Source organism: Cuculus canorus, chromosome 7, assembly GCF_017976375.1.
Source record: "Cuculus canorus isolate bCucCan1 chromosome 7, bCucCan1.pri, whole genome shotgun sequence".
Lineage (NCBI taxonomy): Eukaryota > Metazoa > Chordata > Aves > Cuculiformes > Cuculidae > Cuculus > Cuculus canorus.
Genome location: NC_071407.1, coordinates 28,051,505 through 28,067,755, shown reverse-complemented (window position 1 = coordinate 28,067,755; position 16,251 = coordinate 28,051,505). Strand labels below are relative to the sequence as shown.

General features: G+C 43.3%; 1 protein-coding gene and 1 long non-coding RNA gene across 3 annotated transcripts in view; one reads left to right on the top strand and one right to left on the bottom strand.

The window, feature by feature from the left end:
- MMRN2 (multimerin 2) overlaps positions 1–12,736 on the bottom strand; it is a 29,330-nt gene extending 16,594 nt beyond the window's left edge. For both annotated transcript variants that reach the window (XM_009567503.2, XM_054071311.1), the window contains exon 1: positions 12,271–12,736. In XM_009567503.2, coding sequence (XP_009565798.2) covers positions 12,271–12,545 — 275 coding nt within the window. In that variant the 5' untranslated portion in view covers positions 12,546–12,736. The remainder of the gene's footprint in view (positions 1–12,270) is intronic.
- On the top strand, positions 3,224–11,144 carry LOC128852680 (uncharacterized). Its single transcript, XR_008450652.1, has 3 exons — positions 3,224–3,501; positions 3,997–9,778; positions 11,048–11,144. It is a non-coding gene; the product is annotated as an uncharacterized LOC128852680 (long non-coding RNA).
- Positions 12,737–16,251: the final 3,515 nt, after the last annotated feature.

The window sequence follows — 16,251 nt, the reverse complement described above, 5'->3', positions numbered from 1 at the left end:
ATGGTAAAACGTGTTCATCCTCTTCCTCAGGGAGAAGATGGGCTTCAGTAGTTCAGAGAGAGGTGGGAAAATACGTACTACCCACACTGTTATAGCTAATTCACCTTCAATTTCCAGAGTGTCTCTCTCTAGACAGGTCCAAACAGACTGCCATGTTAACAGTTACTCTGGCTGATTCCTGTCCTAGGAAATGGGGATTGGATTTAGTTCCTATTTTCAAATGAAGATTCAGGTTTTGAGGGATAAGGGGTTTGCTCTGACTCTGGCAGCTCGGTCTCTGTGGTTTAGGCTCTGAAGCAGTGTCTTTCCATGGACGGTGCCAACTGGGCATCAGGCAGGCTGCAAAGGGCAACATCTTCTGCAGTGACCCATGAAATCCAGCTCTTCCCTTGGAAGAAGAACCTGCAGCTCTTCCAAACATCCCTTGATGCTTGCGGGGTTGGGACCATTAACTATTCTGAACAGAAACACCAGACTCCAAGGTTAAATCAGAGTCTCGTTTTCCAGATGGGAAGACTGGCATGAAATCTGTTGCAAAAAGGGTTTGAGGCCTTCATTACTCCCTCATGGTAGAAGACCTGCCAAGGAAACGTTTCTCTAACTGTCATGGAGTTTGCTGTCCTGGTTGAAGACCACCTGGGCATCAAAAGCTGAGCTGCTCTGTTCTATTAGATGCCTATGTGATAGATGTATTCATGGTGGCAAGAACTGGTCTGGTTATGGTTTGCTGATTATGATTTTCTTTTTTAACATCGTTCTTCCCAATTGCTGCTGGCAGTTCTGTACTGAAAAGTTTATCCTTGGAAATCTTGAATACGCAAGAGTGAATGTGATGAGTGAACAGGTGCTATTTACATTTGATGTGGGTTTTTCTCCCTCTGTCTCTCCAGGCATCTCCAGGGGTCTGTGCCCTGTGTCATCATGAGCCTTAGAGCTGCTGGTGTCAATATATGCAGCGTGTGAACCCTGGAGGAAAATTAGAAATCATGTTCTATGCCATTATGCATCCTATTGAATGCCTTTCCCTTAAGAAATCAACACTAGTTTCTCAGAACATAAGTAATATCAGCGTTACGATGTACTGGATGTGTCAGTTGGGGTATTTGGAGAGGTCACGGGCTGCTTTTACTCCACGAGTTTGTCAGAGCTTGTGTTAAAAGAGCATTGCAGAGTGGGGGAGAGCTGTGGCTGTTATGAAACGGCTGATCTTTGGGCAGTGTATTTTTAAATGGGAAGACAGGAACCAAATATCCGATAATCAGCATATATAGAAAAAGTTTGCCTCGCTGAGAGAGTTGCAGAAACAATGGGGAACTGAGTGCCACGCAAAAGCAGAAGCTGTGGCCACAGCAGCCAGGCAGCCAGGAGAAGGGGAGGAAGCGGTATGGAAGCTGGAAACCTCAGGAGGAAAGAGCAGACGGCCTGGGTGAGCTGGGAACAGTTCCCCAGGCTTGCTGGGACAGAGACAGCGGGTTTGCTCCCTCGTTTCTTAAGCAAATTGTGATTGCGAATTCAGCAAATACCCATGGAAGCAAGATTTTTAATCTCTTAGACACAGGGGTAGGAATCTGGCAAAGATTGTGGCACTGGGAAAGCTGAACAGGAAAGCAGGGCAAGCAGCCTTCTGCAGCCTTTGTTGTGATTTCAGCCCTGAGCTGTAGTTCTAAGGCTTTTGCGAGTGACTGCCTGAATTTTTGTGCCAATTATCAGTGGCCAGTCAGACTGGACCAGAGGACAAATTTTCCATTTTTTATTAAATCATCACTCTTTGAGAGCCCGATGCTCAGCCTGTGTCCCCAGATGCTTCAGTTCAAGCCAGCACGTGTGCTCTGGCTGGCGTGGGGCTGGAGGGGTGCCTGCGTCTGACAGGTTTCCGAGGCTGCATCGCTTTTTAGCGGTGGGTGAGAGATGAGTAGCTGAAACAGAGACCTCGCTGGTGCTTGCGTTTAGGCTGTCCTCCCACCCTTGCCTGGCAAAGCCATAGCTTGGAGTGGCTTTTGGCCATCAAATCCCCTCTGGTTTTCATTCTGGGGAAATACAGTGACTGCTGCTGGAGCTTGCTGGCATTGTTGCTGGGTGCAGTGTCTCGTGTCTGCCTGTGGGATGCTTGCCAGACCCAGGCAGGAGTCTGCATTCAGCATGGAAACCTCCTTTAAAAATAGGATTCTTTGGTTTTAGCGTTTTGTTCTTTTGTAATGAAAACAATCCACACCCCATGATTCATCATCTGGGCTGATCTGGTTTTCCCACCATACACAGGTCCAAAACAAGTCCTTTGAGTCGTGTAAGCCATATGAATCTAAAGCAAATGTTTACATGCATCAACTTGTGTGTGGCCAAGAATGTGGTATTGTGTGACTGTGAGTCCTTTGCTGTATTATACATGTAAATGTGCACAGGCATTTAATAGAAAATACAAGGATTCCCTTTTGAAACCTGTTAATGTATTGGGCTTACCTCTAGCTTCCTGCTTGTGGAAGGGAATTACGCTGTAGTGGAAATTGAATCAATGGCTGATCCCAACTTGGTGCTTACTTTGGACAGTTATTAGCATTGTGCAGAATTAATAGCAGGAATTAAAAAGGAGAGAGGGATGACAGATTCTCAATAGAATCATAGAATCATTGAATCATAGAATAGTTTGGGTTGGAAGGGACCTTAAAGCTCATCCAGTCCCACCCTCCTGCCATGGGTAGGGACACATCCCACTGGATCAGGGTGCCTAAGGCCCCATCCAACCTGGCCTTGAACATCTCTAGGGATGGGACAGCCACAACCTCGCTGGGCAACCTGTTCCAATAAAATCTTCCTTTAATGGTGACCACTTTTCTTTCTATTTTTCTTTAGTGTCTGCTCAATAGTTCTCTCTCACTTATCTTAAAAGTTTATTTATGGAGCCGAAGGTTTGAGTGTTTTTTGAAGTTTATAAAAATTTATTCTTATATCGAATAAGTAAATGAGACCCACCTGTCCCATCTGTGATGAGCTGCAATACAGAAACATGTGTCCAAAGGTGAAACTTTTATTGCAGTATTTTTTTGCACATCTTGTCAAATGCTGCCTTTAAGGAAACTTTGCTGTCTGTAACTAAAAATACTCCTTAACTGTATTAACCCTGGGGAAAAATGTGTCATTCTTTACTGTTAAGTGGAACAGTACGAAGACTTTGAAAGGCTTGCTCTAAAGTTCAGTGAGGTGAGTGGGAGTCCTACTGGCACTGGTGGGCTAAGAGGTTTCAAAGAGCTGCCCTTTCACAAGGAGCACTTCCCTTATTCAGCTGGTTTCTGGAACACAGCAGCTTTGTGTTCCGCTCCTGTGCTTTTTCCCTCTCTGTAATTGTGTCTCTTCATTCACAGAATATCTAACCAACTTAACACCCTCTGCTTTTATTCTCTGTAATCCAGTTTCCTTTTGATTTTAGCTTTTGCTGCCAAGGAGAGAGGAGTAGAAAGAAGTTGCTGATGTGAGGAGAGCAGATCTTTCTCTGCAGTCTGGTGAACGGTAAAGTTTATCACAATACTGCAAGTTACAGCATCACTTGTGGGAACCCTTGCAAATCCCGGGCAACAGATGTTGAGTTTGTTCAGTTGCTTTTCTTGCTTTACATTCCTAGCAAATTAATCCTTCTTTTTTTTTTTTTTTTTAAACAAGGAAAAAAATATCTGAATAATTTTCTTTGCTAGATTAGGTGATTTTTTTCCCCTCTAGGCTTTCTTCTAATCTCCTTACTGAACAGTCTTCACATACATCTGTCCACTTCTGTCTTATTTGGAGGCAAGTGTATTTTTTTGTCTCAGGTGAAATACATCTGATGACAAAGCGTTCCTTATTTTAAAAAGGTTCAGCAAATTTGGGTTAGCTCAAGCTCCTTTTACTTGAACTTTTAAGGTCTTTAAACCAAAAACTGATCTTACAATGATTTTTTTCTCTGTGTGTGTTGGGTGCTACTTCTGCTTTTACATTGCAAAATGCAGGCACTTCTGTCTCTGATTGTAGGATTTGGCTGAGCCACTTCACAACAAGATAAACAGCACAGAAGCGGGAGACAAAGCGAGATGGCTGCTCTGCAGTAATTATCACTCTGTTCAGATGAATACGGATTAGTCTCTTTTTTCATAACTGCTACACCAACAATCGCAGCGATATAGTGAGTGTGAATTACATTCCCCGGCTCAGCGAGGTACTTACATGCTTTATTTTTCTCAGTTACATATTCTCGTGATTGGCACTGCAGTGCATCATTTTAGACGTTTCCTAGGTCAGTGGAATTTTTGCCTGAATGAAAGCTTCAGGAAGTTGTTTTTCCATAAGTTTTGTTATTTCTTTGGCTGTACAGAGTTGTCCTTCACATCAGTTTCCTCAGGTTTCTGTACTCAAGGAAGCCAGTTTCTATAACTACTTGGAAAACTCCTGTCTAGCCATTCCTGTGTCTACTTCTGGCAAAACACAAAACTTTTCAGGTTCATGACACTTTCCTTTTCTATATTGCACCAAAAATACAATTATCACTCGTTAAATGAGCTGCAAGATTACAATAAAGGACTATGTTCTTCTAATTCAATCAAGTGATTTTCCACTAGCCTGTGCAGAATGGCTCCTGATTTATACCAATTGAAGCAGAAAAAAAAGAATGAGGCATTAGCTGTGGAATAATCCGTGTTCTGGTTATCCCTAAGTGCAAAATTCTCACTGAGAGAAAAAAGCAGCCTCAATAAAGCAGAGCTTAAACATCACATTTAAATTAATCTAAACCCAGACTAGGCACGTCAGATTTAAGACAGATATATCTTTTTCATTTGTTACGGAATGCAGAAGGTGTTTGGCTGTAGGAAAAGGTGCTGGCGCTCTGAGGGAATACGGTGTGCCACTGGATTTTTATTTGGTGGACAGAGCCATTGCTGGTGTTCTATCAATGAATTCTCTGATAGAGCTCTGAGCTCTCCAGCAGCGCTATATTACAGTCAGGCAGCAGAGACTCGTGTTTGTCTCTGCCTTAGAGTGGGTAGAGCTCCCTCTCAGGCAAGGTCTGAGATCTTCCTGCGACTCATACCACCAACCACTTTGGTTTTCACTGGGCTTTAAGTAGCCTGATTTCTGGTTTACTCTAACAAGCTGGGCTGAAAAGAGTGGCAGGGGTAGTTTCAAAAGTGTATTTCCATACAGTGCTGGAAGCCCTCCAGAGCCCTGAGTAGTGCTCTGGATGCCACTTTTATTCCAGCAGTGGTGCCTGTTAGTCTGTTATCAGCTGGGACTTGTCCTACGGAATGTCCTAAAGACTTAGTGCAGTGAAGGCTTTGTGTGCAAATCCAGTCCTGAACCTGGAGCATCCCTGTGAGCAGCAGCTCAAGGGAAAGCAGGCTTAGCTGGGAGCTGGTTTTGAGCCAAATCCAATTGTTGAACAAGCGACTTCAGAGAAATAAATGCAAGAGGTTTTTCTGCTTCATGAAGCATTCACTGCCATCACCTCATTTTTATTATCATCCTCACAGTACAAGCTCTACAGCCCGCTCAGGGGGCAGCTTACGTTTAGGTTTCATCTTTTGATTCCTGCAGAATTAATATTACCCTCAGTGTAGCACACTCGCTCCTTTGTAAGACCTTGCCTTGAAGCGAGAATCCCAGACAGCGTGCACCAAGGTTTGCCCTCATCATGTTTTGGTCATGAGTGTAATTTTGTTCAGTGTTGGCCACCGTTCATTTGTTCAAGGGGTATGGACCCTCACAACTAGGAATCATTGGATCCACAGGGTAATAGCGCTGATGGTGGTTCTGTGACTGTGCTGAAGCAAGAGATCCCTCGCTATCTGCTGAAAGAATGAATTGCTGCAGCTTGCGCAGGTGAGCTGTGGAATAAAGCAATCCTCTGGGCACAGAGAGTTTGATAACTCCTGTATGGCACGCAGGGAAGCTGTGTCATTTGTATCAAACATGTTAACGGGGAGCCATTCCACCTGCAGCTGTACAGCTCTACAGGAGCCAAATATCAGAAAATTTCCAAGTCCTGAAAGGAGCCAAGTGCCTGACTTTGTTAGGAAACCATTGCTTCTGTTAATGAACTTGGCACTGCAAAAGCTATTGTTGAGCACTCAATGGCCATTCCACTAGTTTGCAGGATGTCAGAGGCTGAAGATCACATTTAGCTGCATTCCACCCACACCTGCTTTATTTTAAGCCTGTGTTTTATGCCTCTTTGTTGGGAAAATGCAGTATCCCAAAAGGTTCCTATGAAAGTCCAGTCCCTATCCAATTTAAAGAAATAGATGAGTCAGTGAAAAACTGGTCTTAATTAAATCAATGGATGTTTTCCTGTAAAAGCAGACAAAGAAAATAAGCTTTTAAGATTGAGCATTGTTCTGAGTTTCCCTTGGAGGAGACTGATTTGGCTCCTCTCTGCTTGTCTGCACTGTAGAGGATGATTGTTCTGCATTTTCACACCTTGGTTAATCACAAAGAGAGGCCTACTACTTTCTGGCTGTCTCAGTGTTGTATTAACGGAAGAGATGTGAGTTCGGTGAGATAAAAAAGCACCTGGTTGATGCCAGTAGGCGCTCTTCTAATTGAGGGATGACTTCACAGAGTTGTGTATCCAAACCTTGAAATATGTTAATGCAATTAAGGATTTTCTTATGGTGAAGATTTCTGTCTTTGCTATTTATAATGCATGTAGCAGAGTTTGGGTGGGTTTTATTGTTTTCAGTTTTTTTGCATACACATTGTAATTGTAAGAAAAATTGCAAAAGGTGGAAGACTGACCATACATTTGTAGATAAAAGAGAAAGAAGAAAAGCTAAACCACCTACCCAGCTGGAGGTCAAATCCAAACCAAGGGCTACTTGACAACAAGTACACCTTTGGAAAGATGGAAATTCTATGAGGCTTTGTCATATATGGGGAAATCAGCTTTAGTTTCCTTCCCATCCCATCACCACAGTCCATTTCTCCCTTACTGTGTGAGCCATTCGTTTGGGGACCATATTTGCCAGTGTGCTTTCTAAGGGGGAGGGTTAAAAATAACCTAAGTTTATTTTTAAACTGGAATGCTTAAGTGATCTGGTTTACAGTGTTACTTGACAGACAGCTCAGGCCAACTGAGGGTACAGGCAACTTTGGGCTTTGCTTTCAGAGCTGGACGGTGGTGACATTCCACCTTTTAAATGCTTCATTTGTCTTTTTTTTCCCAAATGAAATATGAACACTAAATGCGTGAAATCTGAGTTGTCAGCCTGACTGTTGGTGTCGCAGGCACGTGGACTGGATTAGAGCCAGTCGACTGCGATTCTGCTCAGTGCTCTGAAAAGATGGGAGCCTTGGGCTCTGGTGCCTCACTAGTGGTGCTTCAGCACATTGCTTGATTTGGGAATTAATCTGCTTGTAGGGAGAGAAAACAAGCCCTTCTGAGTGTAATTAGAGTAGAGGTCCTTCCATGGATCTCTGATAGACAGAGGCAAGTTCATAGTAGCAGGTCCATAGAGAAGATTGCATGTTTTTTTCCCAGTGTACCTTTCCTTTTAAAGGCTGAGTCACCATGTTCCTGGCTCTGATACAGATGCATGGAGGAAGATGGGGACAGGCTGAGAGAGTTGGGCTTGTTCAGCCTAGAGAAAAGAAGGCTCCAGGGAGATCTTATAGTTGCCTTCCTGTACTTAAAGGAAGCTACAGGAAAGCTGGGGCTCTTAAGGAGGGAGTGCAGGGATGGGATGGGGGGAAAAGGTTTTAAGTGGAAAGAGGGGGGATTTAGATTAAATATTGGGAAGAATTTTTTTCCTGTGAAGGTGGTGAGGCACTGGCACAGGTTGCCCAGAGAAGTCGTGGCTGCCCCATCCCTGGAGGTGTTCAAGGCCAGGTTGGATGGGGCTTCGAGCTGCCTGATCCAGTCGGATGTCCCTGCCTGTGGCAGGGGGGTTGGAAATGGATGCTCTTTAAGGTCCCTTCCGACCCAAACCATTCTATGTTTCTGTGGCGATTCTCTGTGCGTCCAAGTTTCTCTGCCCAGGTCTGAATTGTACAGTCTGAAGGAGAGCACACAACTGCATACTTAATGTGTCCGTCTCCTTCAGCTCCCCTGGGGTCCATTCAGCGCCATGCCTTGCTCCAGCATGTGTCATTACCAAATATTTGATCAAAGCGGTTCTAAAGAGAGAATAATCTCCAAGGTGACTTGTCAGTTTAGGGTGAGTTTTCCCAGCCTCTCAGGTGTGCCATCCGCATAGCAATTGTCAGGAGAACAATAGTGATGTATTATCTCATTGAAGCATTTTTTATCCATTCCAATAAGACCTGATCAGACAGCAGCTGAATTGGTTGCATCTAGTGATAAGTATTAGACGAGGCGATGAGCTAATGCAAACCTGAAAGCTCTTATTTGATATTTACTGGGTTGCTTTGAGAACTCCCACATGCCTGGTCATGTCCCAGGCACCTTTTCAAGCCTCATTTTCGCTGCCTGTATCCACACTCAGGAAAGCCACCAGCAGCAATAGAATGTTCATGTGGAGTTCTATATTAAGCATCTCTTTTATATGGGAAATGAAGAGTGCAAATGTATTTATTACCTATTTTGTGTACTATGCATTGAGTATTTATGAAATCTAGAATGCGTTTTTGCTGTTCTTACTCCTTTTCTCCCGTTGCTAAAATAAATGGAATACAGTGCAGGAATTTCACTGCACAGATATTTTCATACACTTGTGCTCTTAGTTCCCTTTTTAATTCTGTGGAAAATTTAGGTACGCATGGATTCAGTTACCTCAGCCATAGAATAAAATCTTTGGAGTCAAACCGATCGGGTCATACAAGGCATAGCTGCTGGAGGGAAAAAAGAAAAAGCTGCTTTCCTCTGGAAAAATTGGCCTTTTCTGATAATTTTGGCTTTGTAAATAACATGTAAAAATGCTCATCCACTTTTGAACATGCAGAGTTTCTCTGGTGCACTCGGGTACAAGCAACGGCTGAGATACTAAACTGTTACCCAGTTCTTCCTCTAAAGAATTGTTGAAGAAAGAGGATTATTATTCACACGTTTTTTAAAAAAGTCATCTGAAGGTCAGTGAATTCTTTATGATTTTCTTGTTTTAAATCTCTTATTAGGATAATTGTATTATTTTAAAAGGAATTAATTAGTAAAGTAACACGTCCAAGCATTTGCCTGCGATCCAAGGAGTCATTTCACCTCACCTGCTGAAACAGAAACCAGAGGATTCTGTCTGACTAATTATCTTGGACGTATTAGTTGTAATGGTTTTAATTATTCTAAATAACTGCCATGAGAAAAATAATACTCTAAAATTACTTTTAATAATGTAAGAGTATTTTGTAACAACTACTATTTCCAATACACAGGAAAAACAGCAACAGGTTGGAAAAAAACCTTCATTTTTGTCAGAGAATTATGAGAGACAAAAGTTAACCTCAGAGACAGAGTCACCGTAGACTTTTTCAGTTGCTTATTTCCTAGTTCTGAAAAGCAACTGTTTTCTTATTTCAAAAGCAAACTAGAAGTTGAACATGGCTTTGGTAGAAAATTACTCTTCACCACCCCAGGCCTTTTTATGGAATGTCTATATCTCCCTATATCTCTCAATTCCTGATTAACTCCTGATGCATTTCTTATTGCTCTCCCCTTTAGAGATACAAGTTCAGTTCCTCAGTGTTTTTTCCAGGGCATGTGGCACACACGTGAGGAGGAAATACCAGACTGACGACAACTTCTTGTCTGTGCATAGCAGGGCACCCCAGCCGTGAGCTCCAGACATGCATGTGAGGATTCCAGGATCTGAAGGTACATTGCTGCCACCATTTCCAATGACTTTGGAGTGCAGTTACAAGGGCAACCGTGCTGTCTCTTCTTATTCTCACTCTCTCCCCTCAGTTTTGGACGTAATTCTCAGAGTCTGAAATGGCTCCCACATGACATAGAATCATAGAATAGTTTGGGTTGGAAGGGACCTTAAAGATCATCCAGTTCCAACCCCCTGCCATGGGCAGGGACATCCCACTGGATCAGGCTGTCCTTGATCCAGGCCTTGAACACCTGGGGGGTGGGGCAGCCACAGCTTCCCTGGGCAACCTGTGCCAGTGCCTCACCCCTCTCATAGTGAAGAAATTCTTGCATGTGTCAATCTTAAATCTGCCCCCCTCCAGTTTATACCCGTTCTCCCTTATCCTATCCCCACAAGCCTTTGTAAACAGTCCCTCCCCAGCTTTCCTGTAGCCCCTTCAGGTACTGGAAGGTCACTATAAGATCTCCTCAGAGCCTTCTCTTCTCCAGGCTGAACAAGCCCAACACTCTCAGCCTGTCCTCCTAGGGAAGGTGCTTCAGCCCTCTGATCATCTTTGTAGCCTCCTCTGGACCCATTCCAGCAACTCCATATACTTCTTATGCTGAGGATTCCAGAACTGGACACAGTACTCCAGATGAGGTCTCACAAGAGAGGAATAGCGAGGCAGAATCCCTTCTCTCGCCCTGCTGGCCACGCTGCTTTTGATGCAGCCCAGGACACGGTTGGCCTTCTGGGCTGTGAGCACACATTGCCAACTCATGTCGAGCTTCTCATCGACCAGCACCCCCAAGTCCTTCCCTGCAGGGCTGCTCTCAATCACATCATCAACATATCAGCTTCCTGGGCTTGTGTGTGTTACAAATGTGATCACTCTAGCAGAAGAATAGCAACCTTAAAGCTACTGCCAGGCTAGATATGGATTGCTGTAGTCATCAATCTGGCTTTATAATTGAGAAAAAACATTACAATTTTGCTCATTATGCAACTATCTCTATAAAAGGAGGAAGTATCTATATTCTTGGGAGGAAATTAGGATGAGTAATAGCTGGTGCTGAACAAAGATACATAGCAAAGGAAGAAATCTGTATTAGGGCAGTACATTACAGCATCTTGCTGACCTGTACATGCACCTTTTTACACCACTGAATTTTCATAGTACTTCTAGTTTTCAGAATGCTGTCAGCATTTCTATCAAGTGATTACCACCTTGCAGTATAATGTGGAGGGCCAGAGTAGCACTTAGCTTTTGTTTTTCCTTCCTCTGACAGTGTCTGAAACACATGAGCCAGGAGCTGGGGAATTACCAGTGCACGTTATTATTATTGAACACCATCCACCAGGAAACTGGAAGTCAACACTTACAGGTTTTAGACACTTACTTAAGTGCAATGGTGGGAGGTACAGTTTTGTGGGAAGATGTAGTATGAAGGGCAACAGGGTTTTAATAAATTCACTGTGCTACATGTGGGAGAGAGGCCTTAATTTTATGTGTAGATGAGATTAGAAATAAGATTGTATACATTAGTTTGCATGAAAGAGAAGCATGACATGAGCAAGGCTTTGTAGTCTGTTTATATCTCCTTTTTTTTTTTTTTCCTTAAGAGCATTTAAAGGGAAAAAATACCAGGGCAACCTAAAGCACTGAGCTGTGAACAGCACTCACTGTGCTGCTGGGTCAGCTCTCCCAAACAGGGCTCTGCAGCACCTACCCATCAGGGCTATAAAAGATTCATTCACTGTCCTGATTGGTTTTCATCTATTTTAAACATTTAGACACCTACTTAACGTGCCTTGTGACAAAAATCATAGTGTTTGGAAATATTTCTGGTGAAGAATGTGCCTCTTCCACTCAGGCTGGCTACTGTTCTGCTATAGATTATCATGAGAATCTTTTCACTGGGGTGAAAACTTTTGGGGGGAGTGAATTTGTAGCTTATTTCTTATTCCTTACTTTGTTATATTTACTCCTCGCTATTTTTATTTTGCTAACATCCTGCCTTTCTCTGTCCCTCTTTCCCTCTCTGTTCCCAAGGCCAAGACTGCAGCCAGGCACATCCCAATGACAGGCAACAGTTGTCACGATCCGCAAAAGTAATTCAGCACTGATTAGTGATGAGAAGAAGTCAGTAAATTAATTTTATCTAGTTCTGCTTTGCCAGAAATAGCATTTTGGTTTATGGTGCTACAGCAGAACTGCAAGGTTTCGTATCTGCCAGGTGTGTCCAGATGCCTCAGCCCATCTTGCCATCTCAGGCTGGGACAAAGAGCTGGTCCCATCCATGGTTTCATCCTCCACAAGCAATATAGCTTTCTGTTTCTGTAGTTAAAACGTTTTAAACCCTCCTGTCTGGATATAGATTGATTTCCTGAAATCTAATATATTTTAATGAGAAACTTGTATTGAAAATGGTCCTTTATCAGCAGATTATAAAAGCATCAGATGGGATTTGCCCTGTTGTTACATGTAAGACAGACACATTGGGGTACTTACCCATTTCGGGACTGCAGGCTGGCAGCTTCAAAATCCTCTCCTTCTTCCTGATGTGAGATCGTACTTGAAGGGTAATCTCCAGCATCCTCCCTAAGCCCTTCTGCTTCCCAATAACCTTCTTCCTTGTGTGACAGAGGACTCCTCTGGAAGTATGCAGAGCTCTCATAAATCCGTGGCTCGTGCACTGAACCATCACGATATCCCTGCTGGTCGGAGTGTTTGACCACCTTTGCCAATGCTATTGTATTATAGATGAGCAGAAGCTTCACTAGCATCGTGGGCTTTCTCCCACCCAGTTACACCTGTCTCTTGTTCTCTTCTCTGAAGCGCAGCCTGGATTAATCCAGGAATGCCCTGGCAATAGTCTTTAACTGGAAAGTTGGAAGAAGGAAGGGGAAAAAAAAAAGATTTGTAACAAAGAGCGGAAAAAGCTTTCGACCCTCCCAGCTACTGTGGAAACGTCCATGGCTGTCGAACAATGTGAGTCTGGTTCCTGTGTGGGGCTCAAACGTCTCTGACAGAAGGGGAAAAAAAAGGTGGTAGGAATATAGCTTATTCAAGGAACTTCTGAGCTTGGCTGCCTTCTAAACTTATCTGTGAACAGGAACTTGGCTTTTGTCAGCTGCCTTCTCTCTCAGGCACAGGAAAAGGATGTTAGCTTAAAGGAAAGGACGAGAAAAGAAAGGAAAGCATATATTGAGTGGTGTAACAGACTCTGGTTATGGTGCCAGAAAATGTCACAGACCTGCTTGCTCCAGTGTCTGCACATGGGTTTTTATCTACAGTTTAAAGGCTGAAATGCCCTGGCTTTAGCAGCAGAATATTCATGGTATGTACAATGAGGTACGGGCTTTGAGGGATTCAGAGTAAAAGCACGGCAAAAAAAGAGCTTAGAGGCATTCATTTTTGTATGGCCTTTGCAAAGCAGGTCTGTGATTTGTACTCTGTTCCCAAAGTGGAAGTTTTTCAGATGTAGTCCTTCAGAGAGGTCAGGGTTATTGAGCATTTTTAAGAATTTCTGTTTGGGTTGTCATCTCTGGATTTCACACCTAATTTTTTTTGTGCATTTTTGATTAGCATTACAAAAACAACACTTGCCAAGAGCTGCTCTATAGGCCTTCCTCTGTCACTACATCCTAATAATAACAACAAAAAAAGGGCTATGGAAGTTGTTTGTATCTCTCTGACTGGTTTTGCTTTACTTGATGGTTCTGCTTTTAGTTTTTTTGCTATCGTAAACTCTTTTTCTCAGGGAAAAGGGAGATACACACTGGCATTTTAAGAATAAAATGAGAGGGAGTGATGTTCTGCTGTCAAAACAATTGGGAATTATGGTGCAGGACTGCTAGACCATCTCTCAGTTTGAATGATAATATGCACAGCCCAAAGTTCAGCACGTCCTGCAGAGAATAAAATGTAAAGCTTTTCTGGACTCATTCCAATACCAGCTGGAAGATAAGAGGATAAAATCTCTCTAGGGTTTTGGAAGACCTGGTTATTAAAGGCCATGGAGTTGCATCTCCTTATCACTGGTTGGATCTGGACCCCTCTCCTTCTGATTGCCCCTCTTTTAAGCTTAGTGCAAGATCCTAGAAAAATACAGATATGCCCTCACTGAGCTATGAAAGACACCACTGTGTAAGAGCGATTAAGCCATGGCACGTGGGGCAAAGCCGAGAGAGGTTTTGATCATTTTAAGGGCAAAACCTGCTCTTGCTCTTGTAGTCGCTTTTCCACAGAGATGAAATCACAATTTCTGGACTGATGACTGAAAGAAATAAGCAACTTCCCTCTGTTCCTTCCTGCTGCTTTTATTTCAGAATTCTGTGCATCCTGCTATAATGCATGTTAGTGTATTTTATGTGCCGTGTTTCACATACAGACGTGCCTTTCTTAACAACGAACTGGATGTGACCTAAGTGCTATGTATATTTACTTAATAAGACCTTTTTGGGAAGGAACTGAAACAAACATGAGACAAAATAAAAAACAGGCTTATAACCTGAACTGCCATGTGGTCATGGCTTGCAGAAAAGTGATTTTTGTGCTACGGATATTGAAGTTATCACATTGTGACCTACTTCCAAACCCTTTGGATTTGTCTTTCAATATATACCTTTCCACTTAGTCTTAACTCAGCCATTAAGTCTTTATTCTTCATGAATGTGATACCTCCCAAGTGGTGGGGCAATGTTTCTCTACTGTCCTCTTGGCTTGGAACATCTACTGCTCCTTCAGGTGCAAGAACCCATCCTCTGTGCCTCTGTAATGGTGCAGCAATTGGAAGGCACAGATTACTGAGCCATTTGAAAGTTAATAATTTAGCATGACTTTTTGGTTGCAGTTATGAAAGATGTTAAAATATTGAGCATGCCAGGGACTGACATCCCTTTCCTCGTGATGGGCATGAACACATGGAAGGTATGAATTATTCAAAGTGCTTTCCCTATTAAATAACAGTAGTTAAGATTTGTGTCTAATTACTGTCCAGATCGGAGGTGTCTAAATAATATATTCTGGTTATATTGTTGGTTCGCAATATTTGATTTATTGGCCAATGGAACTATAAGTTTTCTTGATAAACATCCATAGAGGAACAAGTATAAGGAAAACTCATTTAATTGTGGCAAGATGAATCCCAACTTTGTCTCTTTTTTATTTTTTGAGCTGGTGTTTCAGTGTGGAACAAGTGAAAACATGAAAACGTAGAATGTTTTTTATTGGAAAGGACCTTAAAAATCATCCAGTTCCAATGCCCCTGCCATGGGCAGGAACACCTCCCACTGGATCAGGTTGCTCAAAGCCACATCCAACCTGGCCTTGAACACCTCCAGGGATGGTGCATTCATGACTTCTCTGGGCAAACCATGCCAGCACCTCACCACCTTCACAGGAAAAAATTCTTCCTAATATCTAATCTAAATTCCCCTCTTTCCACTTACAACTGTTCCACTCATCCTATCCCTGCACTCACTGATAAAGAGCCCCTTCCCAGCTTTCCTATAATCCCCCTTTAAATACTGGCAGGCTGCTTTAGTTCTCCCTGGAGCCTTCTCTTCTCTAGGCTGAAGAACCCAAACTCCCTCAGCCTGCTCTCGTATGGGAGGTTCTCCAACCCTCTGATCATCTTTGTGGCCTCCTCTGGACTTGCTCCAACAGATCCATGACCTTCATGTGTGGAGGACTCCATATCTGAACACAGTACTCCAGGCAAGGTCTCAGGAGAGCAGAGTGGGAGAATCCCCTCCCTCGACCTGCTGGTCATAATTCTTCTGATGCAGCCCAGGATACAGTTGGCTTTCTGGGCTGCAAATGCACTTTGCTGGCTCTCATTGAGCTTTTCATCCACCAGCACCCCGAAGTCCTTCTCTTCAGGGCTGCTCTCAATCCATTCTTTGCCCAGCCTGTATTTGTGCTTGGGATTGCCCCAACCCGTATGTAGGATCATGCACTCGGCCTTGTTGAACTTCATGAGGTTTGCACAGGCCCACTTCTCAAGACTGTCCAGGTCTGTTTGTATGGCATTCCTACCCTCCAGCGTGTTGACCACACAGCTTGGTGTCATCTGTAAACCTGCTGAGGGTTCTCTTGATCCCACTGTCCATGTCTGCAACAAAGATGTTAAACAACACCAGCCTCTGTATCAACCCCTGAGGGAGGCCACTCAGATATACAATACAACACCACAACAGACATACAAGGTCCATCTGCTGCAACGATTTGCTCATTGCTTTCTGATTTCAGTCTCTTCTTGGAAGTACCTATGGGAGGAGAAGGGCAACTATGTACGGGCCAGTACCAACAGAGACCCATCCACTGTTCAACTGCCTAATTTAGGCTTGATGTACTATGGAGCCGGATGCCGCTGCTGGAATGGAAGAAATGGGTGAGACAAATCAAATCTTAAACATAGTTTGGAAAATTATTTGGAAATATGTGTTACTCCAAATGTATACTTGAAACCTGATCAGGAAGTGACTT